The 27,602-nt window shown below is 33.6% G+C and overlaps 1 protein-coding gene across 2 annotated transcripts in view; it reads left to right on the top strand.

Annotated features, from left to right (window-relative positions):
• The window catches only part of LOC135842363 (matrix metalloproteinase-2-like), a 118,097-nt gene that overhangs the window by 50,546 nt on the left and 39,949 nt on the right, over nt 1-27,602 (top strand). The window contains exons 1-3 of one of the 2 annotated variants that reach the window (XM_065359797.1): nt 10,207-10,330; nt 14,731-14,832; nt 15,012-15,199. In XM_065359797.1, the coding sequence (XP_065215869.1) occupies nt 15,066-15,199 (134 nt within the window). In that variant the 5' untranslated portion in view covers nt 10,207-10,330; nt 14,731-14,832; nt 15,012-15,065. Of the gene's footprint in view, nt 1-10,206; nt 10,331-14,730; nt 14,833-15,011; nt 15,200-27,602 lie in introns of those variants that run through there. The other variant, XM_065359796.1, reaches the window with a different exon arrangement.

Here is a 27,602-nt window from a genome sequence, read left to right as displayed (position 1 = left end):
TAATTAGAAACATGTTTTCAATTTTTAGCACGTGTCTGCGTTTTGTTTTCGCCTTCGTACACTCGAGACGCACGTTCAAACATGTGGTTATAACTTGCATCGATGCATTTTTTTTCCCTCTATCGATACCAGAACGGCTGTGGCCACAGCTCCTCGTCGTCCGATAAAATAAGAGCCAACTCCTATATATCGCGTAATTCCAGATTAATTATTTAATTAACCCCCGAGTAACCTTCGATCCTTCGATCGGTTCCGGTTCATTTTCTATACCAGCAGCTGTGAGAGACCTCGTGCATCATATACAGTATTTTGAAAATCGAGCATGACCTTTGTCTACGTATAGTATTAATCAGCTGATCTCGTGCAGAGTTCCAATGATACTGATGACTGATGAGAGAGACACAAAGATAAACCATCCAGGTAGCATTCTTGTTCAATTACTCGACCGCAGCCCCCCTTTTGGAAACCTATACCAATGTCAAGGATATGAACCTACTATTCGTAATGTAGGTATATATTCGTAGAACCTATTAAAAGATTTTATGGTCTGGTAAATTGAAATTGTCTATTGATTTACGTCGCGTTAAATGCATCTACTACGAGTAAACTCGAGTACCTGTAGGTACGAGTATATCGAGACTGCTCGACTGATGCTAAATTGTTTAAGAAGTGATGCCGAACTAGAGTAATGGGGTTTTTTACCTTGTTTGGTAAACGAAAGGCGAAGAAAAAGGAGAAATTTAATGGCGTAATTTTTTTTTTACAGCTCGTTGTGAGGTATAGATAAAGAAAGATATGTACTTTAAACGGTGATTTATGATCTTACTCGAGCTGAAAATTGAGATAGTCGGAGGCTTTGAAAATTTGCGAAGATTTTGAATGTCTAAAATATGTAGGCAAACGGTGTATGGTTTTTTTTCTGTGGGTTGTATGAATTAGGCGAAGTACCTCGTGCTAGGTTTTTTGGTTGGAGGTTTTTTGAATCAATTTTCCAAAAACTTTGAAATTAATTCAAAAACGCGTATTTTTGGTCGAGTTTTTTTCTCGAAAAATTCTACTTTACGTATGTTGATGTAGGTATCTTTTCATCAATTTTTGGCAATTTTTGCTCAATTGTACCTACATTTCTTTATAGTATTTCACCACTTTTTGTTTTTCATTTTTGCTAATGTTTTGACACTTTCAATCAGTTTTGAACTTCAATATTACGATTTATAAAAATTCATAAATACCTTGTCTTTCTAGGTACTTCTTAAATTTTTAAATAGTTTGTCGACCATCGCTTCGCTCGAGCTAAATTTATAATTATTTTGATTTTTTCTAAATTAACTCCTCTTAAAAAATTTGTTCGAACTTTTAAAAATACCAAAGGTAGTTTTTGCCATAACTTGGCTCAGGCTGTAGGCTTCTCACACAAATATTAAAACTTTTCGAAGCTTTTGTCGGAATTTTTAAAATTTTCGTTCAGTATTTCTGTTCTTAATTTCTTCTCCCTCCTTTACTCTCTCTACCCCCTCGTTCCTCCATTCCCCCAAAAAATCGTTCCAACCATCTCTGTTAATTTTTTCATTTCCTGTCAATTTTTGGAAATCTTGTAAAATTCTACCTACCTACCTAACGGAATTTGAAAAAAATGTTGGCATCATTTTCAACCATATTTTTATTTGTTTTCAACGCTATTTTGCAAATCTTTCGTAAAATTTTCAAATCTTTGCCAATTTTTTCTCAATTTTACACAACCTTTCATGATTGAATTCAGAAAATTGTAGTAATTTTTTGCAATAGATATTTGCATAATTTTGATATAATTTTCTCAATTTTCTTAATTTCCAAAAATTTTTGTTTCAATTCAGTTATTTTCTCATTTGAGTACATGGTTGGAAATTTTGCAGATATCTTATGCAATGGTGGAATTTTAACAAGTCTTGAAATTGTTTGCCCAATTTCAATTTTGATAGTATTTTTGTATAGGTCTGTCTGGTCTGTACATTTTTCTTTATATTTAGCAATTTTTAAGTAAATAGGTATTGTACTATTTTTCTGTCATTTGTGGCAATTTTCTCAAAGAAATTATTATGTGTTTTATTAATTTTTGGTAATGTGACTAATTTTTGTTAATTTATTGACAAGATTTTAGTATTCGTAGCATTTGTCTCTCATTTTCAGCAATTTTGTGTCAATTTTTTTCCAGTTTTACAAAACTGATGACGTGATGACTCTATTTTTTTTTTTTTCAAAATCCCTCTCTCAATTGCCATTTTTACTCAATTCATTCCAATTTCAGACACTTTTATTGAAATATTGTGTAATTTTGACAATTTTTCCGAAATTTTTAAATTATTTTATCCATTTTTGAAATGATTTTCAAACTTTTCATACGCAAATAGAACAAGTTTTCGTTAATTTTTGACCATTTTTGTATTTTTACATAATTATAAGTTTAATTTTATCGACTTTTTTAAAAATCATTTTTTGTAGTTATTTTTATGGCAATTTTAAACGTATTTTTCTGTGGATGACAAACTATTTTGTCGATATTTCATGCAAATTGGTGGAAAATTTTACTCAATTTTTAGCATTGTTTTGATAGATTTTTGTCATTTTCAGCTATTTATAAGTAATTTTCAACATTTTATGCCAGATCGATTTTTTTTTTTTTTTTTTTATATTTATACATGATTCTTGAAATTTTCTTGCATGTTTTACTCAATTTTTTAAGATTTTCGTGGTGTTTATCAACATTTTTCTTATTTTTTCAATTATCATACCTACTATTTTGATTCATTTTTTGGTAATTTTAGACAAGTTTGCCAATTTTTTGAAAAATTTCATCAATTATCATACCTACTATTTTGATTCATTTTTTGGTAATTTTTGACAAGTTTGCCAATTTTTTGAAAATTTTCATCATTTGATGAAATTGTAACTTTTGTAGAAAAGTTTTTGTTATTTTTGATGGTTTCATATGAAAACTGTTAATATTTGTGTTTCAGGAATTTATACCAACTTTTGCATAATTTTAAAAAAAGTTTGACATTTCAATTTTTATCACATTTTTCTCATTTTGAGCAATTTTTGCCAATTAGGTATCGTAAATTTCTCTTGATATCAATGAATTTTATGCATTTTTGTTGCGGTTGCGTATCTATATTTTGTGAAATTTTCTTGCAGTTCTGTGTGAATGACTTTCAATCATCTGAAAGCAATTTTTCATTTTTCTTCTAAATGATGAGTCATCATTTAGAAGAATAACATTATTTATAAAATTGGTAGGCTCTTATTATGCATTTTTGAAAAAATTGAATCAATTTTTATGACAATTGATGTAATATTTTCAATTTGTTATTGTTGTTGTTGTTGTTGTTGTTAAAGATTGAGTCTTGCAAATATTCGTGATCAAATGAACTCGACAAGATGTAAGAAAAATTTCAATATTTAACCTCTATAGCAAGAGCTAAAAATTTAAACGTGCAATTTTAATTGTCTTTTGGTTCGAATAGTGTTTTGATTTCTTCAGGATACTTCCATATCATCAAGTTTGAACCATTAGAAAAGCTCAAAGTTCATTTTTGTCAAGTTCACAAGTTCTCAAAATAATAATTCTTTCCTAGTTCTTTTATAATGATCATTTTGTGAGTGATAAGTGGACATCAATGGAAAGGTAGATCACCAAAACCAAAAAAAAAGAGATTTTTTCGATATTTGAAAATTTTTTATACTTCAAGCTCTTGCCGAAGAAGAGGTGATGAAGGGGGTTGAGCATTTACCTGAAAATTTGAATTTTTCCTACACGTTCTTGAGATTATATAACCAAAATTATTCATTAGGTTTCATCAAATTTCAAAAAAAAAAAATCATCATGCTCCAGCCAAGTATAATAACCTGAAATTTTGTAACGAAATTGAGAGCGAAAACATTTATTCAATATGCTCAAGCACTCAATTAACCCACTTCAGGCTGCAATTGGCCCTTATCTATGGTTCTCAAGAAATACTCCGATATTTTTTCCAACACCTGGCACGGTTCGTTTATTTTAAAAACTTACACAAGAAATGGCATTTTTCTCTCTTACGTCTATTTCTGTCATTTGCATCGTTCCAAGTACCTACACACGTATATCTACATAGTAAGAGTATACATTTTTTTAACTCATCGTGTTGTACGCTTAAGCTCGCACTTTAACGCCGAATGCCTAAACCACTACACGCACAATCAATTTCGAATCCGAGCCCGAGCTATTCGTCTGCGGTTCGAGCTCATTTTCACCCTTCATAAAATCCACTCTTGTAGCGAGCTTTACGCACTCGTGTAATTTCCATACATCAATAAAATACTCGAAAATAGCATTCACACCCAATCAACTCATTCGGTGGTGGCCCGGGGAGGGGGCGGCAGTCTTCGGTATTCATCCAGCGTAAGAAACCCATCAATCAAACGTCACGCATCGGGTAATTTTTTTCCGGAAAATTTCTCATTCGCTACAGTACCCGCGTACTCGTACAACAAATTAGTTCGAATGTGTAGGATACGTGTTCGATAATTATTTACAACATTTTTCAAACCGTGTATAGATATTTATACACGTGGTTTACGTCTACTGAAACAGTATGAACGTTAAGGGTTGTTTCAATCGAGCTGTGTAGATAGATACATAATGCAGCTGACGAAGAAGACCGCAATATCCGAAAGTGAGTCAATTTTTTTGGTCCTTTCCCGTTACTAGTTGGTACTATGGTACTTATGTACGTTAGTAGGACATGGGATGGGCGACGAAAACTGACTCATTTGGTACACATTACTTAGTCGCGGCCGAGCCGGCGTCTTGTTTGTTGCGTGAAATGCAATGTAGCGGGTTCACGGCGAGTTGAACGTATGATTAATGTGATTATAATCGAACGTAAAACACCAAACCGTATCTTGTCTGAGAACTGACACTGACTGGACCAACTCGATCCATTCATATTCGTCCTAAATTGTTGACGATATCCACGCGACCGATCACGATGTGTAATTCTTCGAATCGGAGATCTTCCATGTGTAATCTACAATGTTGTAAAATTCGCACGCGTCTTGTCCAAGGACGAGAGACGAACAGACGAGACTTGAATTTTCCGTTATTTATTCGATTCCAAATAATAGATACCTACTATGTTCCTACCATTCAATTTGATTTGAATAAATATTAAAAAAAAGCAAAGATAAAAAACGCATTAGTGACACGAGTTTTTTGATATCATCTCGATTCTTATCAAAAATTACGCACTTAATCAATTACGGAAGATGAATTTATGCGAGATTCATTCATAAAGCCATAAGTAAACATCCTCACACATTGTGATACTTTGCGAGATTAGAGGTACATTGACTTGTGAAATCTTTTTTTTATACAATATATGTACTTGTATCGTATCGTATCCTTTTTTATATTATTCATAATAGGAAACGATAAAAATTATTATCTTCCTTTCTCTACGTGATTCAACTCATAAACTTGTATCTTAATTATTATTTCATCTGTTGTTTTTTCCTTCTAAAACACACCTTAATGTCAGTTGGAAAAAATTCTTGAGAAATTTTAGTATCGATTTACGCGTGTAATTTTTTCAAAATCAGTTTTAATCGCTTGAATTTCAAGTGGAAAATTAGTAGAGATTTCCTCGAAAAGTGAGCTTGGATGTTGGATAGATGTGTAATTCATTATCACGTCATTAAGGGAATTTTAATTCGAAAAATGTGTCGTTTTTCATGAGTAAAGCTCGTGGAAATGCTATGATTAGAATAAGTACAACAAAGTTCCTCGAGTAATTATCGATTAGTCGTAATTTTCTGATAAATCTTTTATTTTTCACTGAATGCGCATTTTTTGTACCGTTATCCGTTCGAACAGGAAACGAGTTAACAAAGTGCTTTTCAATCTATAAATTTCCAAGAGAAAATCGGCAGGTTCTTTATTCGAACAGATTTGAGATTCTCAAATTCGTATCTATAATATTTTCTCAACTTTGATACTATGGTTGATATCCAGAGTAGGTTTTGAGATTTTTTTGATGTGTAAATCTTGGACGAAAAGCTGAGCTGGATTATTTTGTGCCAATAACAGTCATTTTTTCATCCGAAAACGCTTATTTTTAGTCAATATTTCAAGGAGCAGCGTAAAAGTAGACATTTTATAAATACTGGGGTGAAATTTGCGACTAAAAGTCAAGAAAAAAAGCAATTTGGCAAAACACAGTTTTTTAAAAAAATTATGTGGGACCAAATCCCCCTTCCCCTCTTGAAAAATTCCAAGCTTTTAAAAAATGTCCTGCTAAAGTCCTGCTTTTTTATTTTGAAATTTTGTTGGACTAGACACCCTGAAAGATCACTGCTAAACTTGAATAAATGTAGCAATGGTTATAAAATCATTGAATTGATTTCAAATTGATGAAAACGTCGTGTACTTATTCCAATGTAAAAAATTACAAAGTTCAAACCAAAAAAAATGAAAAATTTTGGAAGACAAAAGGTTTTCAAATGGTGTTCAGTTCAGGTTATTTTATGGCGTGATTATTTGATATAATTTTTTTTTTTCAATTAAATGAATTTCATTATGATATTCACTCAAGAAAATTTTGAGCTTAAGGTAATGAAAGTTTCATTTTTTGACTATTTGTTAATTGCTGAAAATTTTTCAAACTTACCTATTATTGAGGTTTTGTACTCAATGAGTAATTGTTTTAAATGTTTCATGAACTTGAGACAGTTTCAGGTAGGTACCTAATCTGCGAGTTGATATTTTTTGTTTGTAATGACTTGTAATTTTTATAGCTAAATTTAAATTACTGGTAATTTTTGGGTAAATTTCTCGTAACGTTTGAATAGATTACCGATGATTTTTTTTTTTACAAGTTTCTGGTAATTTTTGGGTAAATTTGTTGTCTTTGGTTACTTTTTTAAAAAATTTTGGTGACTGAAGATTTTTTTTTAGTCTTGATTTTTGCCAAAAAGCCTCGTTTCTTGCTAAAAATTGTGCTTTCTCGCAAAAATTACAAAAAAGGCCTCATTTTTCCAAAAATACCCAAACGTTTCACTTTTTTGCCAACAACTGTTAAAGGTTGCCAAAAAGTTCTGTTTTTTTACTAAAATTATGCTATGACAAAACATAGCAAAATTTCTAAAAAATTTCACTTTTCCCAAAAAATGAAATTTCTAAACAATTTCACTTTTCCCAAAAAATGAAATAGGTATCCAAAAATTAAGCTTTGATTGAATTAGTATTATAATATGTACCTTTTGTAAAATTGTTTCTCGTACAATAAACCCCACTTCTTTTTTCAAAAAATACTCAAAAGTTTCGATTTTTTGCCAAAAATGTCTAAAAAGTATCACTTTTTGCCAATAATTTCAAAAAATTCTGCTTTTTGCAAAAATTGTCGAATTTGTGCATTTTACAAATTTAAGTAGGGATGGTAAAAAATTCCCACTTTTTAGCAAAATTGCCAAAAAGTTCTGCTTTTTTACGAAAAATTGCTAAGAAGTTCTGCCTTTAGTCAAAAGTCAAAATCATTGCCGAAGTCTCGTTTTCTATCAAAAATTTAGCAAAAAGTCTCGCCTCTTATCTAAATTGCCGAAAAGTCCCGTTTTTCACCAAAAAAAAAAGAAAAAAAAAATTGTTGAAAATTTTGGGTTTTGTGGAAAAAATTCCAAAAAGTCGTACTCGTTTTCAAAAATTGTATTAATGTGTCACTTTTTTGCAAAAAATCGCCAAAATACTATTCATTTTGCTCAAATTATCAGAAGTCCCACTTTTTGATAGAAATTGCAAAATTCTCACTTTGTAGCCCAAAATTACCAAAAAATCTCGTTTTTGAATCAAAAAGTTGCAAAATACTCGTAGTTCAACTTTTTTGGAAATGATTGTCAGAAAGTCTTGCTTTTGGCTAAAATTGTATACAAGTTTTTTTCACCAGGTTTTATTTTTAGATTGTAGCCCTTAAAGGCCAAGGCAAATCCTGAAATTCGATGTAAAGTGCTTTCTAGCCAGCCCCTTAAAACCATTTCGGAAATGATGGGCTTATTCTTTGGGGAACATTTTTTGACAAAAGTTGGAATAAAATACGGAGACAATGCTCCACTTTTGGATGAACACGTTGATTGTTGAGCTTTCATAAAATGAAATCAGGAAAGGAGTAGCCAATGTGTACCAGAGCGTTTTTTCACAAATTTGATGAATTCGTTTTGGAAAAATGTCGAGTTGGGAATATTCCCAAGCAGACGTCAAATGACAAAAACAAAAATTGAAAAATGCATAAAATATGCTCTAAAATATTGAATTGCTTTAAAAGAGTGTGATAAGGCGCCTTGCCGAATTGGCCAAATCACAAAAAAGTTGAGCTTTCGAAGAAAAATCTTATCGGAAAATGAAAGTTTCAAAAAGCTCAAATGTGACATTTCCGATAAAAAAACACGAATATATGAACAGTTTTAAAAAAAATGGATCAAAAGCATTGATAAAAAACATTATAGTCAAAAGCACTTTTTCAAAAAAAATAAAATAAAAAAACAAATTTGAAAAACAATAAAAAAAACAAAATTAAAATTTTTTTTTCAAATTCAGTTTTTGATTTTTTTTTTGAAAAAGTGCGTTTGACTAATGTTTTTAACCAATGTTTTTGATTCATTAAAAAAAAGTTCTTATATATTCGTGTTTTTTGTCGGAATTTTTGGTAATTTTTAGCAAAATAATGTTTGTTTAATGATTGATTACTTGTAATTTTAGTGTAAATTGTTTGTAATTTTTTGTTAATTGCTTGCATTTTCTGGGAGTAACCGAGTAAATTACCTATTCACCTATTCGTTTCGTTGAGTGATCGGTTGGAAATAAATTTAGAGTTAAATTTCGTTAGTCAAATCATAGCTGTATCAAATCAGTTATTATATGTATGTAGGCACCTACAATTGAAATTTATGAGTTCATTGCAATTGAAATTGCACATCAATGAAACAAAATTGATGCACGATTCAAATGAATTGCCAAATGCCAACTAAACAAGTGTTGAATTTTTGATTTTTTTTTTTTAAATCGTATGTTTCTTTCCATAATAATTTCCACTCTTACTACGTTATTATGACGAGCGATGTCGTAATTTATCGTCTTTATCAATAAAAATATTGGTCCATTGCATCGATATAGGCTGAAGGCTGATCGTTAGAAGTTCGCGGTTAATTAGTGTAAATTCACGTACTTAATCAACGGGTTCAAATAACCGAAAATTATCGTCAATTTTTACCAAGAAAAAATTCGTCGTGTACTTGTTAAGTATTAAATAGACGAAAATAATTTACGCTCGTTTTTCCATATAAGCTAGCATTATGGCGTTATGGTGAAAAAAAAATGATAAATAAACGTGCATATATTTTTGGTATCAATTACCATACATAGCGTTTCGTTAATGACGATTTTATCACCTCCGGGTCAAGAGGCTTTGACCTACGATATCAAATTATTAAATTTGCATTTCCTGAGTTTATAAAATTATAAATTATCAGCGACATGATACTCTGCCTCTCTCTGACAAGTCGCACTACTGTTAATGAAACCTTACAACGAGTACCGTTAGATAGCGATACGTGTTTCTGCGCCAGGAGCAATATTATACTCGATGCATTGCGGTTTGAATTGAATACGCATAGTACGAGATGTGTTGCATAAGCATAAAGAAGACGGCAATGACACGATGTGATTGTAAAATTAATGAGCAAGTTTGTAGAAAAACACGTATCTACATTCGCCTTCAGGCTGTGATGTATGCTACTCATTCATCGTGTAAGTACATACGGTTCGGTTTGCTGCAGCATCAAGGTATGTGCTTCGATTTGTCAGCTTGGAAAAATTACACATAAACGCGGGAAACACCAGAAACACACACACACGTAAATTATGCTAATGGAGTCTATAATTTTCTCGTCGTACGTGTAGCCCTGGTTTGGTTTTGTTTATATTCGAGCCTGAATTTAACGTAAATGGTGAAATTATACCTGGTTTTGAAGCAACGACAACTCTACGTGTGTACCTACCTATACATGGTGTAGTGTTACGATGGGTGAATCAATTAGGTTCCTAAATGAGTTTATTTTGTAGGCTTCACTATTGTTGTTCATTGTCACAGAGGAATAATTAAACGTCGACGTTTCGGTGCGTAACTTGACGTGTGTGATTCGGTTAGTTTTGTGATTTTTGTATAATTTTCGAATGTATTATGTTATGTGTGTGTAAAGTTGACTCGAAAGCGTACCTATATTCTTAAACGACCGAAATGAATTACTTGGGTAGATCTTAAAACTCACATAGGTAGGTTGTGGATTTTAGCAATAAACACCTCGAGTCCAACTTGGAAACCCTTTTAAGTAAAAAACAAAATGAGGGAAAAAGGAGTAAAAAGATGGGTTAATCTGAATAGCAAAGTACTCGCTATGGTGAACTATTCGAAGAGAAAATTTCACGAAAGTCTTTTAATTAACAATATTAACATTCTCATAGATAACTGTGCGCTACTTTAGATACCCCTCTTTTCAATTTCACTATAACAATAGCTTCTTGAAGTTTTTAATTTTTTTTTTTTTTTTACTTTTTTTGCTTTCTCTATTGTACTTATTATTTTTACCAACTTTGTGGAAATTTCTTTAACGCTGGTAATTTTTTTGTTTTGTTTTGAGGCTCTTTGTGCGGTGGATTTTACGTAATTTTTATTCGAGTTGTTGTTTTGTGTAGGTTTTTTAAAATGTCGCCTTGTTTAGAGTTTGCTATGGGTTCGTTGAACGAAAGGTCGACTTCGCGGGTTTGGTTTGCGGATGAGTTTTTTTTTGTGTGTGGTTGATTTTGGTGTTGAATAGACAAGTATTTTTTTTTTTTTTTGGATTGAACAAAAACAATTACCTATTACATTTTGGTTAGGTTTAATCGAATACGATTGATTTGGTTCTGTTTCTTGTTCCAATTTTTTTTTAAATTGAGACAATTTTCTTCAAATTTCCGCCATAAAAATTTTCTTTAAAAAATTATTAAAAAATTTTGTAACGAAATGGAAACCCTGAAGACTAAAAAATATTGCTTGATAATGCGCTCACTGAAGTGAGTCGAAACTCCCTTTTTTCGAAATTTTACTCAACTTGACTGAAAGAATAACCTCAGAAGAAGTTGTTGAAAATTCAAATTTTTCTTGCTCAATGTTTAACTTTTGGATCACCTCAGTAGAGACTCAATTGTAAGTATTTCGAAATTTTGATTCCTTTGAAATTTCAAAAAAATGGATACTTCTCCCGGATAATTTTTTTGATTCATTTTCACTTATAAAAACCGCATAAGAAACGTTTTTTTTTAAATTTTTTTTTAAAATCCCAAATATCTGTTATGGGGTGAACTTGCTAAAAAGGTTGGTCGTGCTTCATAAATTTGAAAAAATTATGAAAATTGTATGCCCTCCATTGTTTTTTCCTCAAATAGTTTTTTAAATAATCATACACAGGAAGTCTAGTTTTGTTGGATTTTTTTCAAAATATTTTTTCTCAGGATTTTGAAACTTTGTGCTTTAATGAGTAAAAAACAGGAGAAGACAAGGAAGTGGATATGAGAGGCATGTTTCAAAATCTTGACCAAAAACTTACATAAATTACTACCTATCATAAAAAAAATTGATTAGGTTTGTACCTTCTTAATCACGTAACAAAAACTCAAAAAAATGCCATGTCACTTCTTTTTTTGCAAAATAAGAATTTTTCAGAGTTTTCTCGATTATCTCTGAAAATTGAAAAAAATTCTCGCAGTAAAAAAATGAAAATAAAAAAATATTACAAAATTAAAAAATTAAAGAACGAAAAAATTGAAAGTCATAACAATACTATCTGGCAAAATGACGTCATTTTTTCTAAAAATATGCAACAGTCAACTTAAAACATTCTTCTGTTGTAAAAAAAAACGAAAAATTCACATAAATTAGTAGCTATTATTACTGGTGAAACAAATAACATGGACAGAAATTTTTTAGAATCGGACAAATTCTCAATTAGATTCAAGTACATTCGAAAATACCCAACCAGCAAAACTCCTGTGAGTGCCAAAATTTATTTTTGGAGCTTAAGAGAGTTTTTTAAAAAATCAAATTTGACCAAAAAAAAACGAAAAACCGAAATTTTTACGTTTAATTGAACTTGAAATCTAAAATTTAATGTGTAACCCATTTTTGGTTTTTTCCCTCTCCCTTTCCCTCGTCCAATCGGGACACTGAACTTGATTTGGATAACTTTGGAGCACTTTTTAAAGTTGGAATTTTTTAAATGTCGTTGTAAGCTTCTGATCAGTTTTAAAATCAGAATAGAGTATAAAGTGAATTTCAGTTTTCTAGCTTAATTATGATTACATAGGCCTATAAGTAAAAATGTTGAGGAAATTTTAATTTTTAAAAAACGGGCAGGAAACCATTTTAAATTAAATCTTTCAACTTTTTTTTTGAAGTTACTTGGAGAATTGAAATGGGTAGTCTATTTCTCTCCAAAGCAGGTACGGGCATTCCAACGATTAAAAAAATGTTTTTTTGAATAGGACAAATCTAGCTTGAAAGAGATGGCAAAAATACCCCACTAGCCATTATTTCAAGTGTCCAAGTTGGTTTTTGGAACTTCAGAGAAATTTTTAAAAAATGAATGTCAGCCAAAAAATATGTAAAAATCGAAATGTTGTCCTACTCGTACCAAACTAGAGAGCTGAAATTATTTTTCCATTCAATTTCAGAAGATGGGGGGGGGGGTTCAAAGTAAGAAGCGTACCAAATTTCAGCTTTCGAGCCCAATCAGAGGAAATTTTGATTTTTTTAATATATTTTTGGCCTTTTGATTTTCTAAGAATCTTTTTATGTTCGAAAAATCAATGCAGCTCCTGAAATTTTGGTTAATGAGTATTTTAGAATTCTCTTTTAATTCATAACTTTGTGTACAAAGATAAAAAAAAAATTACGAAAAAATATTTCAAAATCATGAAAAAAATTTATTTTTTTTCGAAGAACTATTTTTACATATAAATATCGAACTAACGTAAATACAGGCTGGATCAGATTGCCTCTTTGACGGCACTTCTGACTTCTGCGTCTGTCACTAAATTACTATTCCAGTTCATAAAGTTGCCTATCTCTCTCAGTTTAGGGCGCAAAAAATTTGAAACATTCACAAACTGGAATTTATCTTGGAGATGTTTGTTCCCTAAAACGAAAAAAGTATGCAACATACTACTCAACTGTGGAAATAAACTGCAATATACTCTCATCAGCACCAGGAGACGTTACTGCAACGTTGGAAAAAACTGGCTTATGACATTTGTCACATATTTTCTAAACAATAAAATGAAAAATATTTTGAAAAGGAAAAAAGCAAAAGTAAAAAAAAATTGTGAAATAGAATATCATCTATGGAAAAATTATGATTTTTTGTTAAAACGAATCAGACAATGAGACATTTGTCTGTAAAATTTCAAATTGATCAGAAATTGATATAAATTCAATTTTTCAATAAAACTTTGAACAAAAATTATCGTAATTATTTAATCATAATTTTAATGCTGAAATCACCCCTGATTCATAACCATTACAAATTCGAATGAAAACATGAAAGAAAAAAAATTAATGAATCCCAATTCGTGTAATCTTTTTGGCTTTCTAGTTCTTATTTCCAATAATATTGTAAATTGGCCTAATTTTTTTTTTTTTTTTCTTTTTACTGATTGTTTTTTTCGTAATTTTTTTCAATGCTTTTTCATCTTCCTGTAGTGTTGATTTTTTTACATGGAAGTAGCCTGAGAGTGCATTTTATTCTTTCAAGGCTTCTTTTCAGTGCTCAAGCTACAAGTACCTCTCAATTTTTACTCTTACACTTATACGTATAGTACACGTTCTCCTCATAAATCTGATCTAGTTTCTTCACTTCAGTATTATTATGTGTACCCAGTATACCTACTTTTGATACGGCTTCTTTTGCTTTTCCTTTTAAAATCCGGTCCTGTGCTTCTTCGTGTGTTTACTTTTTACTATTTACCTTTCGTTGTACAGCAATCATGAAAAAAGAAGGGGAAAAAAGAGAAAACTTTTCCACATTTTGGTTATATCTAACCTACCTACACCTACATGGCATAAACTGGAAACATATAAGCTATAAGCCTTAAGCCTTATACTCGTACACTGCAAGAAACCCAAAAACGCGACAAGATACGACATTTCAGAGCGACAAATTGAAACACAGTCGAGCTGCATCTGCCGTTTGTCGTCGAAATATGTATTAAAGCGGCGCTTCGCCTTCATTAACCATCATTCAAGCCAAAATATAAGGTATAATTTGGTTAACGCGATGCATTAAAACCGCAACCGACTGCGAGCTGGGCCAGGGGACTCCTTATACTACTACGACGATTTGATTTAATAACGTTATCGTACGTAGTACTTGGTCGTTTAATAACGACATTGTTACTCCTGTCGCGTATTTGATAGCTGCTGAAATTGACTATAAAGTTGGGAATATTCATCGTGTCGTTGTCGTCAGTCTCGATGGGTCTTCTCGATGTTAAGCCATTTCGTATGTGATGAGGTGAGGGGGTGAGGGGCAGGGGGTTGAAAGTAATTTCGACTGTACGATTTGTTGGTATCATTTTTTAATCATATTTATTCGAATAATCTAATAAATTATGTTTTTCCTTTTTTTGTGTTTTTTCAGCAAAAATACCTGTCTCGATTTGGATACCTGCCTGATGGATGTGCGAGTGGATCTTGCTTGATAACCGAGGATCATTTTAGAGCAGCGATTCAAAATTTACAGGTAATTTTTCACGTGTCTTTAGACCGAAACATGAGTTACGCTGGCACGCGAACGACTGCTCCCTTTTTATTCCTCCTTTTCGAGCATTTGGCTTATGTAATGTTAGTCGTAATGCGGCGCTAATGAATTAGTCTCCTGTAAAAATAGAGTGTGTTTGATTTGCTCGTTCGTTTCTCCAGACTTTTGGAAATATTCCAGTTACCGGAGAAGTAGACAAACGTACTCTGGAATTGATGAGAACGCCGAGATGCGGTATGCCGGATGTGTTATCCGATGACATTAGTGCTAAGCTATCAGGCAACTCCGTTCGAAGAAAACGATACGTGTTTCAAGGGCAGAAATGGTATACTACGAATCTCACGTGGAGGTGAGTTTTTTCACATTCTATTGTACCGTTTTTTCAACTAAAATACTTTTTTCAATGGGTCAGTTAGTTCCGTTATGTTGACTGAAATGTTGGTCGATTCAAATTCGAGGGTTTCATTTCATTTGTTTTGTGTTATCATCCCTGTGGTGTTGGTTCATTGGTATGCGTTTTTTTTGGGTGTTTCTTAAAAGACCTTTTGATGAGGGTGGTTGGAGGAGGGGTGAAGAAGAGATGAATGTGAATGAAGAATATAAAGTTTCCAAACTTTGGCCTCAATAAACTGATTTGGATGAAAAATTAATCAATTTTTGGAGAAATAATCGTCCCATTTTCTTCCCCTCTCCTCAATATATCAACTTTTGAATAGATTTATCAATTTTCACCAAAATTTAATCACACGCATTAAGCTTTTTTCTATCGAAAAAAAAATGAACACCATTTTCATCCAAACATATTAGGTATACGCCATTTCAACTCACATATTCCGTCGATAATGTATAACTTTTCGCGCCAAATAATCAACTCGGATTAAAATCCGATAACCGATGACTAGCTCGTCAATTTTTAATAAGTTTGGCGCCACAGTCGATAATTTTATAGCCGGCACGCGTCCGGCTGTTTTGGAAAATTAAGACTGCGATTTTTCTAGTCACTAAATTATCGTCCACACGTAAAGATAGGTAATAGGTATTAGGTATACTTTACCTTTTGGCCTTTACACTTACTTACATAAAAATAAGGAAGAGGAAGGAGGAAAAAATCACTAAACGTATCCTTCACGACTCACGTACAGAAAATATAGAGAGCTTTTAACCGAATACTTAGTGGGATTAAAGCAGGTATTTCGGTGTAAAAAAAAATTATTAACAACCCTTCGAGGGTATTTTATAATGATGTTTAAACAAGGCCAAATTACCTCGCAACAGCCCTTCGAGCGACTACTCAATTAGAGAAGGTAAACCCGGCGCTGGACGACGAAAATATTTTATAGTCGATCGTAAACCATGTCTTCGTAATTACTCGACGTACTCGTACCTCGTACTATATACCATACCATACTCGCAAAACCGATCGAGGTGTAATTTAAAGCGATATTCGTAAATATATGCGACCGTCGCCCGTCGTATAATAAATCGCAACGTTTACCTATACGTGTATTCATTATGTACCTTGGTCCTTGGTGTATGGATGGGGTTGTTGGCTTATAGGGTATCATACCATATTGTGCTTACTTACCTTCGTATGATCTGAGTTAACGCATATAATGTAGATATAGGTATAAGATGGATATTAGCTGGGTCAACATATCACCTCCTTATTACCTTTCTTTTCGCCCTTAATGATAATTTTGAAAATTTTGCGTTGATTAAGTAAATACATATTAGAAAAATTAATCAAGAATACGATCTGATATAAATTTTGAGGGGAAAGGGAGGATGGATGAAGAGAATCAAGGTCCTCTGCTTAATCAAACCCAAAATATTTCAAAGTACACACATATATAACCTATTTCTGTTTACTTAATATGTTCGTACGAAAGGATCGATCAAAAGTTCTTTCCTAGGAAAACTCGAGAAGTTCACTTCAAGGTACCTACGTTATATTAAAAATCAAAAAATGAAAAAAAAAATGTGCAAAATTTGCTCAAAAATAGATTAGAAATTATCAAATAAAAAAGTAACTTGAAACATTTTATAAGAGTGTTTTTTTATTTCTTTTTTAAATTAAATTTCTTTAAAATTCATTTTTTTAAATTTTAGGTAGGTATCCCGGTAAACACATAGTACGCGATACGCCAGCGAATAGAAGGCGATCATCGTATTGGCAGCCGGCGTATCGCCGGCGGGAATCGCGTTCGAATCGCCGGCGAAAATGTCCGCTTTTTCCGCAGCGGAATCCGAAGGCGATACGCCGGCGGGAATCGCAGCGATATCGCTGTTGAAATAGAACGCGATTCGAAGGCGATTCGTCGGCGGAAATCGCAGCGATATCAGAACGCGATTCGAAGGCGATTCGAAGGCGATAATCGCAATGATGTTTTGCTTGGTTTTTTCCTAGATTTTTCTCCCACATTAGAATCAGAACGTATTCTTCAATTAATTTTACGAGTAATTTACTTGTTTACATAATTAAAAATCAAGAAAACAAAATAAATAACGAGTAAATTAAGTGAAGAATGCTTTCTGATTCTGATGTAGGAAGACAAACTAGGAAATAACAAAAGAAAAAACGATGAAGTACCTATACTTGGGTAAATCACTTCACACAAGAATGCAACAACATCAATTGTAATTTATTAAAATAACCAAAAACACAAAAATTGAATTATGGAGATTTAGAATAATTATTCTAAGTCACCATACAAAATCCATTTGAAATCATCAAAAATTTATCAGAATTCATCACTAAAAAACAGTTCAAAATCACCATGAAAAATTTCAAGCTGAATAAAAAAATTAAATTTGAATCAATACAGTGAAAAATTTATTTTAAAAATCACAAAAAAGTGTCAAAAATTGCTAAAAAAAATTCATTAGAAATAATCACAAAAAAATTCCAATCTGACTCATCGCCGAAAAATTTGTTCTATGTACACACCACGAAAAAAAATTGTTCGTTATCACTCCAAAAAAATTAATCAAAATTCAACACCAGAAAACCAATTTGAAATAAACACGAACGAAAAGATAAAAAAAAACACAACATTCTGCTCGTTATTGCATGCTTGCGTAAGAACATCTGAATGCTCACTCGATTGAACGCGAAACAAATGCGAAAATCGCATGAAAAATATTGTAAAAGAACTCTACTAAATTCGCCTTCTATTCGCCGACGAATAGACCGCGGAAATCGCGCTGAAAAAAATGAAAAAGATCGTTGCGAAATTCGTAGGCGTATCGCCGGCGGATTCAGCAGTGTTTTTTTTCAAATTTTTTCAGCGCGATTGTCGCGTTCGATTCGCCGGCGGATAGAACGCGAGTATCGCGTTGAAAATATCACTGCTGAATCCGCCGGCGATACGCCTACGATTTTCGCAACGAGTTTTTTCATTTTTTTCACTGCGATTTCCGCCGTCTATTCGCCCGCGATACGCCTACGATTTTTGCAACGAGATTTTTCATTTTTTTCACTGCGATTTCTGCCTTCTATTCGCCGGCGAATCGAACGCGATTTTCGCGACCGCGATTTCCGCCGGCGAATCGAACGCGATTTTCGCGACCGCGATTTCCGCCGGCGATTCGCGTTCGGTGTGTTTACCGGGTAAGTATTTCATTTTTTTTCAAAAAAATGATTAAGTAGGTACCTATTTTTTTTTAAATTGAAATTTTAAGATTTTTTTTTGTGAATTTGTTCGTAACTTATTCGGTGTAGGCATTTTTGATTTTTTTTTTCAATTCTCAAGAAACATGTTGCATTTTAACTTTCATCTAAGTATTTATTTTTTCGATTTGACCATTCATTGACTTATTAGGTGGGAGGGCGGGGGGGGGGGGGTTGTTGATCAATTTCACAAAAATAAAAAGAGCATTCGTTGCATTTTTTTTTTTCAAATTTCAATTGCTGTTTGTTCAAAGTTAAAGCAGCTTTGAAATATGAGCCTTTAAAAGTTTCACGAAAAATTGATAATTTTTGAAAATTATAAAGTCCGCCCCTCACCTTTTCCCTGGATATCGTAATCTATGAACAAGCTGGGGGGGGGGGGGGTGACAAAATCTTGCTAATTAGGTAGGTACTTTGTTTGAATGTAATAAAGTGTCATTTTCCAATCATTTATATTTCAACAGAAAAGTCATCATTTTGGAAAAAATACTTACCTAACTACATGATTGTGTTCTCAATGAATTTTTTTACTTTGAAAATCTCTTAGAATTTTGTTGGTAACTTCTCGCTGTGTTAAATTTTTTCCAGGAAATTTTTGCCCATTTTTTCTGCGGAATTTTTCTCGATTGACTTTTTGCTCTGCCGAATTTTTTCTCTTTCAACTTTTTACTACTCTGTTGAATTTTTCCTCTTTCGGATTTTTTTCAATGCTAAATTTTTGTCAGAAAATTCTCCTGAGATTTTTTTTAATGAAGAATTTCTCCTCTGAAAATCTAAGACGATTTTTTTTTCTCCGTCGATTTTTTTTCTGGATAGTTTCTTTTCTGTAAAGGAGGTCAAAGTCTCCTCTACAGGAAATGATTAAATCTCAAAAACATACTCATTTCAATAAAGTTATTGTGCCGAATTTCGAAGCTAAAAGGTGCAGTATAATGAAGAAGAGCTGTGAATCCAGAAACGAATTATAGTCCGGCATATGACAATAGGAGTAATTGCACCCCCCCCCCCGCAGACAATCCTCCGGGACAACTTTTTTCTTAAAGGGGACATCCTAAGGAACATTTTAAAGCAAACTTGTCCAAAAAAAGTTGGCCTTACTTACAAAATGTCGGCCATTTTGATTGATAGGTCAACCAAAATCGCAGATTTTGCGTTTCAACATAGGACTTGCACGAAATTTTTCAAACCTTACAAAGTTAGATCGAAAGATAATGCAAAATTTTATCACCTGTCAAAATTTCAAGTGCTAAAGTGCGTTTTTCGATTTTTGGTGAATTTTTAAAAATCCAATCAAGGCCGAAAATGAGGGAAAAAATCAAAATTTTACCAAATATGACCAAGAAAGCTGAAATTTGGGATATACCCTATTTTCGACATGCCAAATCGATTGGAAACGGTTTCAACCCGTTTTGAGCAGTTCTGGAGCCTCCAGCAGATTTTTGAAACTCGAAGTTTCCACAAAAAGCTATCAAATTGGAGTTGTAAAGCTGGAATTTATTCTAAAAACTAATTTCAATACGCTACGAAGTACTGCAGATGAATTTCAAGTCGTTTTGGAGCCTCCGGCGACTTTTTGAAGATTCCTAAAGCCTCCAGCAGATTTTTGAAACGTTGAATTTTCACAAAATTTCATCAAATGGAGATGGAAAGCTGAAATTTACTCTACACTCCAATTTTAACACCCTCTGAAGATGACTTCAGGTGAGTTCAAGTCATTTTAGAGCCTCCAGCGACTTTTTTGAAAATTACTGGAGCCTCCAGTAGATTTTTGAAACTTGAAATTCCCGCAACATTAATTTATCAAATGGAGTTGGCAAGCTGAAATTTACTTCGCAGACTACATGGTGGTTTCAAATGGTTTTGAAGCTTCCAGCTACTTTTTGGAAATTTCAATTTTCCAAAAAAACGCTATACAACCTTTCTATATAACCTTTCAAAAAGTCGCTGGAGGCTCCAAAACGACTTGAAATCCAGCAGCAGCAACTTCGTAGCGTATTGAAATTAGTTTGCAGAATGAATTTCGACTCTCCATATCAGTTTGATGAAATTTTGGGGGAATTTTCAAAAAGTCGCTGGATGAAATTAACCATATTACATTGGAGTTTTACGCTGAAACGATAAAAAGTGTGGTACTTTGCTTGAAATTGATTATTTTTTCCAATGATTTTCAATACTAAAACAACTTTTTTTTTTCATTGTAAAAGTCCCACGAGCACTCGTTAATACGTACCTATTATTTTCTGGGCACAATTTTGCTGAGTGAGCTTATCAAAAAAAAAGAAAAAAATTCCATTCAGTATGATGAGATACTCTACAACCTTGCAAAACTGCGAGTATAATTTTTAAAAAAGTGGAGAATAAATTTCCGACATTTTTCAGGCACCCAGTTTACGCGAATCTTTTCTGTCAACATTTAAAATTGATTCAATTTAAAGAAATTGATTTTTTATGTTGAAAAAATTTCCTTTGTGCGAGTATATAGTTTGCTTCTATAAGAGACTTCAGTATTACTACAGTTTCTGTTGACGCAGCCTAATGTGATTTTTAAAAAAATACGTTTTCAGAGAGAAATTATAAACTGCAGTCGACGAACGTGTTGACATTGAAATGAAACTATCGCATATACGTGTACGATATAGGAAAACTCCTTTGAAAAATTTATCAAAAAGAGCCGCCTTAATTGTTGAAAAATTTTCTCTACAGAACACGAGGGGCACTAAGAGCAACGCGAGAAAGTAATAAATGTAAAAGCTCGTCTGCTAATGACGATGACGTGGCGATAGGAGCGCAGTCACAGCAGCGGGGAAAATTTCGTTAAAAGTCGCAGTCGCGTTAATCCGCCTACGTATACATATTCGCGATTGCTGGCGTCGTCGGGAAAGCGACAGACTGAAGAGGATGGGGAGGGGGGAGGGGGGTTTCTCCGGCGAAAAAAAAAGCAAAAAAGGAAACGCAACGCTTGATTCTTGGGCGAAAAAAACAAAAGCTAGGAAAAGTACGTGGACAAGTGACGTTTTCTTGATGTTTTTTACGCGACGCAAGAACATCTCGACAACAATAGGGCGACATAGTAGAGACGTTGCATTAAACGTAGTATACGAGTAATTCACCCCCGGAGCCTGACTCGGAGTTGAGACGGTGTAAAAAATGCTCCGGTAGTTTTTTTTCTCGCACAGGGCGTGCGGTATTGACGAGGCTTTTTGTACAACCAGAACAACGAGAAGAAGGTGGAAAAAAAGGGAACGCGATTTCGCCCCTTTCGCATTTAGTCACGACTTCATCGCGGCCAAAGTACCTCGCGAATCAATTGTGGAAGGTCGTGATATCTTTTTGGTGCGCATTCGAGTGCACTTACGTTTACGAATTTCGAGTACATCTTTTGTTTCCTGTGTTAACCATTTTTAAATACGTACCTAACTCGTTTTTGGCCGAAAGGAAATGAAAACTTTTAGCCGACTGTTTTTCCGAGCGTGAATTAGCGTAGCGTACCAAGCACTATAGGAGCTTTTTCTAGCTATAATATCGCGTTGAAAAAAAAAGACAGAACTTATACATAGACTAGGGGTAGGAGGAGGTGTAGAAAGCGCGATGCATCAGAAAGGCGTGCGGCCTTTAGGAATGTAAATGTCAAACCCTGTATCATATACGAGAGAGACTCGTACAAATAACGAGCTCGACAAAGAGTACTACTATACGTATATCTGGCTGATGTGAGTGAAGGAAGGATGAAGGAACAGGGGAGGAAAAAAGTTGAAATGTTAAGCGATCGCGAGGCTTTTTGTTTAGCGAAATATCAAATTTTTATATAACTTTGTCGTTTTAATAAACGCGAAATGTTATTTGGGTAAATATCAAGATACGCTGGGTGCGTTTTAATGGTTAGTTTGCCCCCAAGGGCCATACTTCACCTTTTCTTTTTAAATGTCGCCGCTCGTCGCCTTTTGTTAAAAACCTTCGCCGGCGAACGCTCCGACATACTAGTGAGAGGTTTTTAATAAACGTAATTTCGAATATTCGCCAATGTCAAAGGTTACCGTACCATTTTCGATGGGCTCGAACGCCAACTTAAACATTTTATTAATACCGGAGCCGAGTTTAAAGGCTGCGAGTATTCCACGCCGGGGTTCATCCTCAGGTCTCTAGAGGTATGCTGTGCCGTGCCATGGACTGATTTTCCACTTCGCTATGCCCCGTTAAAATATGTATCCTAAAATGAATATTATTACAAAGGCGAAAAAACCAACCGGTCGGAAATTTTTGTCTGGAATTACGCCCACGCTTTGCTATTACCGGGTATATGAAATTCGCAACTTAGCTATTCGCGATTTTCCTTTAGATTGCTGTAATATTTATAAAATTTTTACGCGTGTTTCGAGTCGAAGGTAAAAATTTTTACCACTTTGGAGAGTTCGTATGCCCCTGTGAAGTAGAGTATTGGCTACTTGCTAGACGAATGAGATGTCTGAGAAGTTGCATTTTCTGTGTAGGTACAAAATGTCAGATAGAATCGCAAAAATTATTCGTTTTTGAAAAAAAATGTACTCCTACTCGACTGATTTATTGAAAACTTTCTCTTTAATTTTAGTTGAAAATTTCTTAGGGAAGGGGGGGGGGAGTCTGGAAAATTTTAGAATTCGCGATTGGATTTATTTATGACTGTGTACTCGTAAAAAAGAAAACATTTGTGAAATGATGGGAGAGAAAGAGTGATAGAGAAGGGTAAAAATTTGAAAAAGTCTTTGAAGTTTTGAGAGCAGAAAACCAAGGAATGGACATGGTCTTAAAAAAAAAAGGTCGACTCTTTTCGAAATAATTTTTTTTCAAAAAGAGCTATGAATTACTTACACTCTTTTTACAACTCTTCATCAAACTGGTATGAACTCTGAGTTAACTATCCAAAGCTATTTTCCTACCTTTTTTTTTGCCTCGAAAGAGACTCTTTTTTAATGATTTTTTGAGTTGAAAAAATCCAAAGTCGACATGCTTATTAATATTACGACATCAAAACTTGATTATTTTATCAATATTTTTGAAGTTTTGACATGTTTTTGACGAGTTCGTTCTTGGTTAGGAGCACATTTTCTGAAGAGCAGAAGGCAGGGAATCTGAGAAACACTTCTAAATCTTAAGAACTGGTGCATTTGGAGGGGGTGGGGTGGGAAGATGGACAAATAAAATCTGAAGAATGGTCTACTCATAAATGAATGTCCTGCAGAAATTTTTTAAAAAGTCCAACAAAAGTTCTGGATAGATTTCCACTTTTTTTCGGGCATCCTGTGACGGACTATTTAAAATAATTTTTCATTGATTGGGGGATGGGGGGTGAGAGGGAGGGACGGAGAAAGTGAAGAGAGAAGGAGATACCAAACATGTCACAATGGAGCAGTTTTTCAACTTTTTCTGAAAATAATTTTTTTCTCAAACAAAATGAACAAATGTGAGTTATTATTAGGTACTTACTTCAATTCATGCAACCCTCCCACTCCTTCTCCCATTTTGGAAACTACCAGTTTTAGACTATATATTTTGAAGCATTCTGCGAGTTTTCAGTTTTTTACAGAAATTTCAAATCACTGTACCTATGTAGAAGATCCAGAAAGAACTTGACGATTTTTCAACTTCATCATATCTGAAGCATTTTTTCCTTTGTTTTTTTCAAGAAAAACGAACCAATGCAAATGATTAATTCAATTTAACCCCCCCCCACTTGTACGCACTTTGAAAATGACTAATTTTAGACCATTTTGGAGTCTCCGCCAAATTTTCAGTTTTCTCTAGTTTCAGATTACTCTGAAAGGATCAAAAATGGACTGGCTTCTATAACGTTAGGAGTTTTCATAAAATTCAAACATTTAGGAGCCTTCAGAGCGGTTTTAAATTTCCAGTAAAAATTGAAATCACGCTGAAAAATCCAAAATGACTCAATTTCGATTGTTTTCGGGTCAAGCAGCCATCTGGATGTTTTCAGAAATTCGTCAAAAGTCTTAAAATGAACATTATTACCTAAAATTTTGGTTAGAGAGGTCTTTGGACATGTTTTTTTCGATCTAACTTGGTTTCGTGTGAATCAGAAGGTGCCAATTCAACTTTTTTTTTCAAATGAGGTTGTTGCAGATGAATTTCAAGTTCGTTTTATGGAACTTGGATTGGAAAAAAGTCCTCATAGCATACAAATTTTTGTGAAAAAAATTTAAAGCTATGGTGGTTCATAGTTTTTGTTGTCAATTTTACCCTGAAAATTCATTTAAAAATTTTTAAATTCTGGGAAAAAATCATATCAAAAGAGCTCATATTTCTCTTGCATAGTTTGAGTTGCATAATCAAAAATTTTACTTCTAAAACACACAGAAACAGAATTTTTCGCGAAAAACATATTCTTTATGTATTTATTTGTTCAAGTGAGTGAGGTGAGGGTAGGAGGACTGCAACTAAATTTTTTTGTCAAAGTCCTCAACACCTAGATAAACCGTCAGAGTTTCACAGCTCTGGAGACAAAGGCATCTCACCTAGAAGCAAATTGTTGGAGTTTTCACCTCAAAATTAAGTAATATCGTTGACATTCGAGTAATAATAAACTAAACAATTTTTCTGGTATTTCAATTGGTTCTACTGTATTTTAAGTGAAAAAATACCCTAATGAAAAAAAATGCTGTAAATTCATCTTGGATAGATGTGATAAAAATCAAGGCTCCCCAACCTCTTCTCTTCCCTCCCTTCCTCTTCGTTCATTCTATACCTTCTAAAAAGATTTCTGTTTATTATTTTTTTTTTCGAATATCAAAATAGCTAGGCGTGTACTCGTAGGTAGGTACAAAAATATTTCTTAAATTTAAAAAAAAATCATTTTCCTTCAGTTTTTTTCAAGTGGTGAGGGTGAGAGGGAGGAGTGCAGGAGTAGGTACACATTTTATCTGCTAAATGCATAAGTATCTAATCTATCTGAATTTTTGTCTTGTTCTTGTCAATTTTTTCATTGCAAAAATTAAAATAATAATTTTTCCCAGTAAGCAGAAATGCTCGGTTTAACATAGAATATTACTCGTGTCAAAACCTATAATCCGAGAGGATTTTTCTCACAACACGATTTGATTTCGTGGCAAGGCAAAAAATCCACCTCGATGGGTGAACAACTTTCTCGTCGTTATAACTGCTCACTCCGCGTAAGACTTTAGGAAACACGAAGAGGACGAATTATTCCATAATACAAGAAGTTTTTCATCTCGAAGCGAAAGGATCAAGACTTTCGAAAAGCTCTAAAGACTCAAATCGTTAGAAACTTTTTCGTTGAAATTTCTTCAACAATGTCAGCGCAGGTCAAGTGGCGCTTATTTTTTTCAGGCATACACAATTTGGTACAATGCAGTTTTAAAATATCATTTTGTATACTTACCTTTTTTAGTCTCAATTTTAAATAATTTTTCTTTATCGTGAACGCGTATTATATCGCCTTAAATTCTCTATACCCGTACCTTCCTATAGGGGTAAAAAATGTCTCGTGATGAGCTTCGGTTTAGGACGTAGAACTAAATTGCTCCTTTCCCACGGTCTATTTATGTAACTCTGAGTACTAAAGGTGGATGTGTGTACTTGGGACGCTTTCGGTTGGAAGTTACAAAGTATAATCAACTTGAAGGTTATCCGTTTACTGATTTAGGTATCTATGAGATTGTAGGTGTAAAGTTGAGTTAAAGTTCTCGGAAATGTTACCTAAAGGGGTGGTCGAAGCAGAGAAAAGGGGATGAGACGATTGTGAAATTTTCAGTGTATTAATTCAAAGGTTTCGAGACTATGAAAAGTAAACTAGCTCTCAAGCTTGTCTGACGTAGAGAAAAACAGTGAGGTGACCATGAGAGGTGAACGAGTGAAAAGCGTGGGTGGCATTTTTCAAAAATAAAATCATTACGCGGATTAATTCGACGAATTCGTAACTCAAAAGCCATCCAGAGAATCCTTTAAGCGTCACGTAAAGCCTTTCGTATCCGGTCAGTGTTAATTTTTACTCTGAAATGAACCTTCAGGAATGATAGAATTCCTCGGCCGAAGGCTTAGATTCGCTTTTATTTTAGCCTCTATGTGTCAATTTGTCTCCCTCGGTGATGGGCGTTCCTTCCTAATGATGATACTATCGACGATAAGACAATCGTTTCGAACAATTATCTACGGATAAAATTCCCATATGGTTGAGTACCAGACCAGATGCTCCAAGACTCCTCAGAGATTCACTCTGGAGCAATCTTACTTTAGAATTTCAACTGTAAAGGATGTCGAATTGTTTGAACTTTGAAAAAAAAATACCAAACCTCGACCAAGTTAGTAATATTGTGCCGGTTTCACACCCTGAAAAAAACGGAAGATATAAACATCTGGGTATACCGTATACCCGGTCTTATACTACAGGGTGTTCTATAATTCTACGCTGTAAAAATAGAACACCATTCGGGAAAAAAAGACGAGTAACTAAACAGAAAAAATTGATTTAAACAGGAAATTAAAAAAGACTATACTTTACCTATAGGTAGTACTAGCATCCATAAACTATGTATTTTTCACACTATGTACCTGCAAAAGAAGAGAGAGAATATGCTAACTGAATATTAATCCTTAATAATGAACCTTTCTAGCTGTCAACTGTATTAAATCTACGGTTCGCTATCGACCTTTCTTGTTGCCTTCTCTGTATTTTACATACCTATATAAATTGGAATACCTACAAAAACTCTTCCACTGCCATCGAAACTATATTGAAGGTCATACCACGTGACCCTTTGGCTTCGATGTGTTTTAAAATGTCTATATACTTTTTTGATGTATAGCAATGTGCTGGTAAAGTATTGATAAGCAGTGGTATTTTCGACGTCTAATTTCACATTGTTTGCTTTTTTCCTCCATCTTTGTCTCGCTCTCATCGTTTACCACATAGTATGAGCAGAGCAGAGCTTCTTCGGTATTGTTTACAAAACACCCTCCCCTGCTCCTCCGGTCACTCTATGCTTCTCCCAGAGACCCTTGGCCAGGCTATCTATTCACAACCTATACGGTAAGATTTGTAAAGCAAATTTACGCGTTGATGCTGTTGTTGTTG

This window comes from Planococcus citri, chromosome 4, assembly GCF_950023065.1.
Source record: "Planococcus citri chromosome 4, ihPlaCitr1.1, whole genome shotgun sequence".
Lineage (NCBI taxonomy): Eukaryota > Metazoa > Arthropoda > Insecta > Hemiptera > Pseudococcidae > Planococcus > Planococcus citri.
The sequence above is the reverse complement of the archived record's forward strand: the minus strand, read 5'-3'. Positions and strand labels throughout refer to the sequence as shown.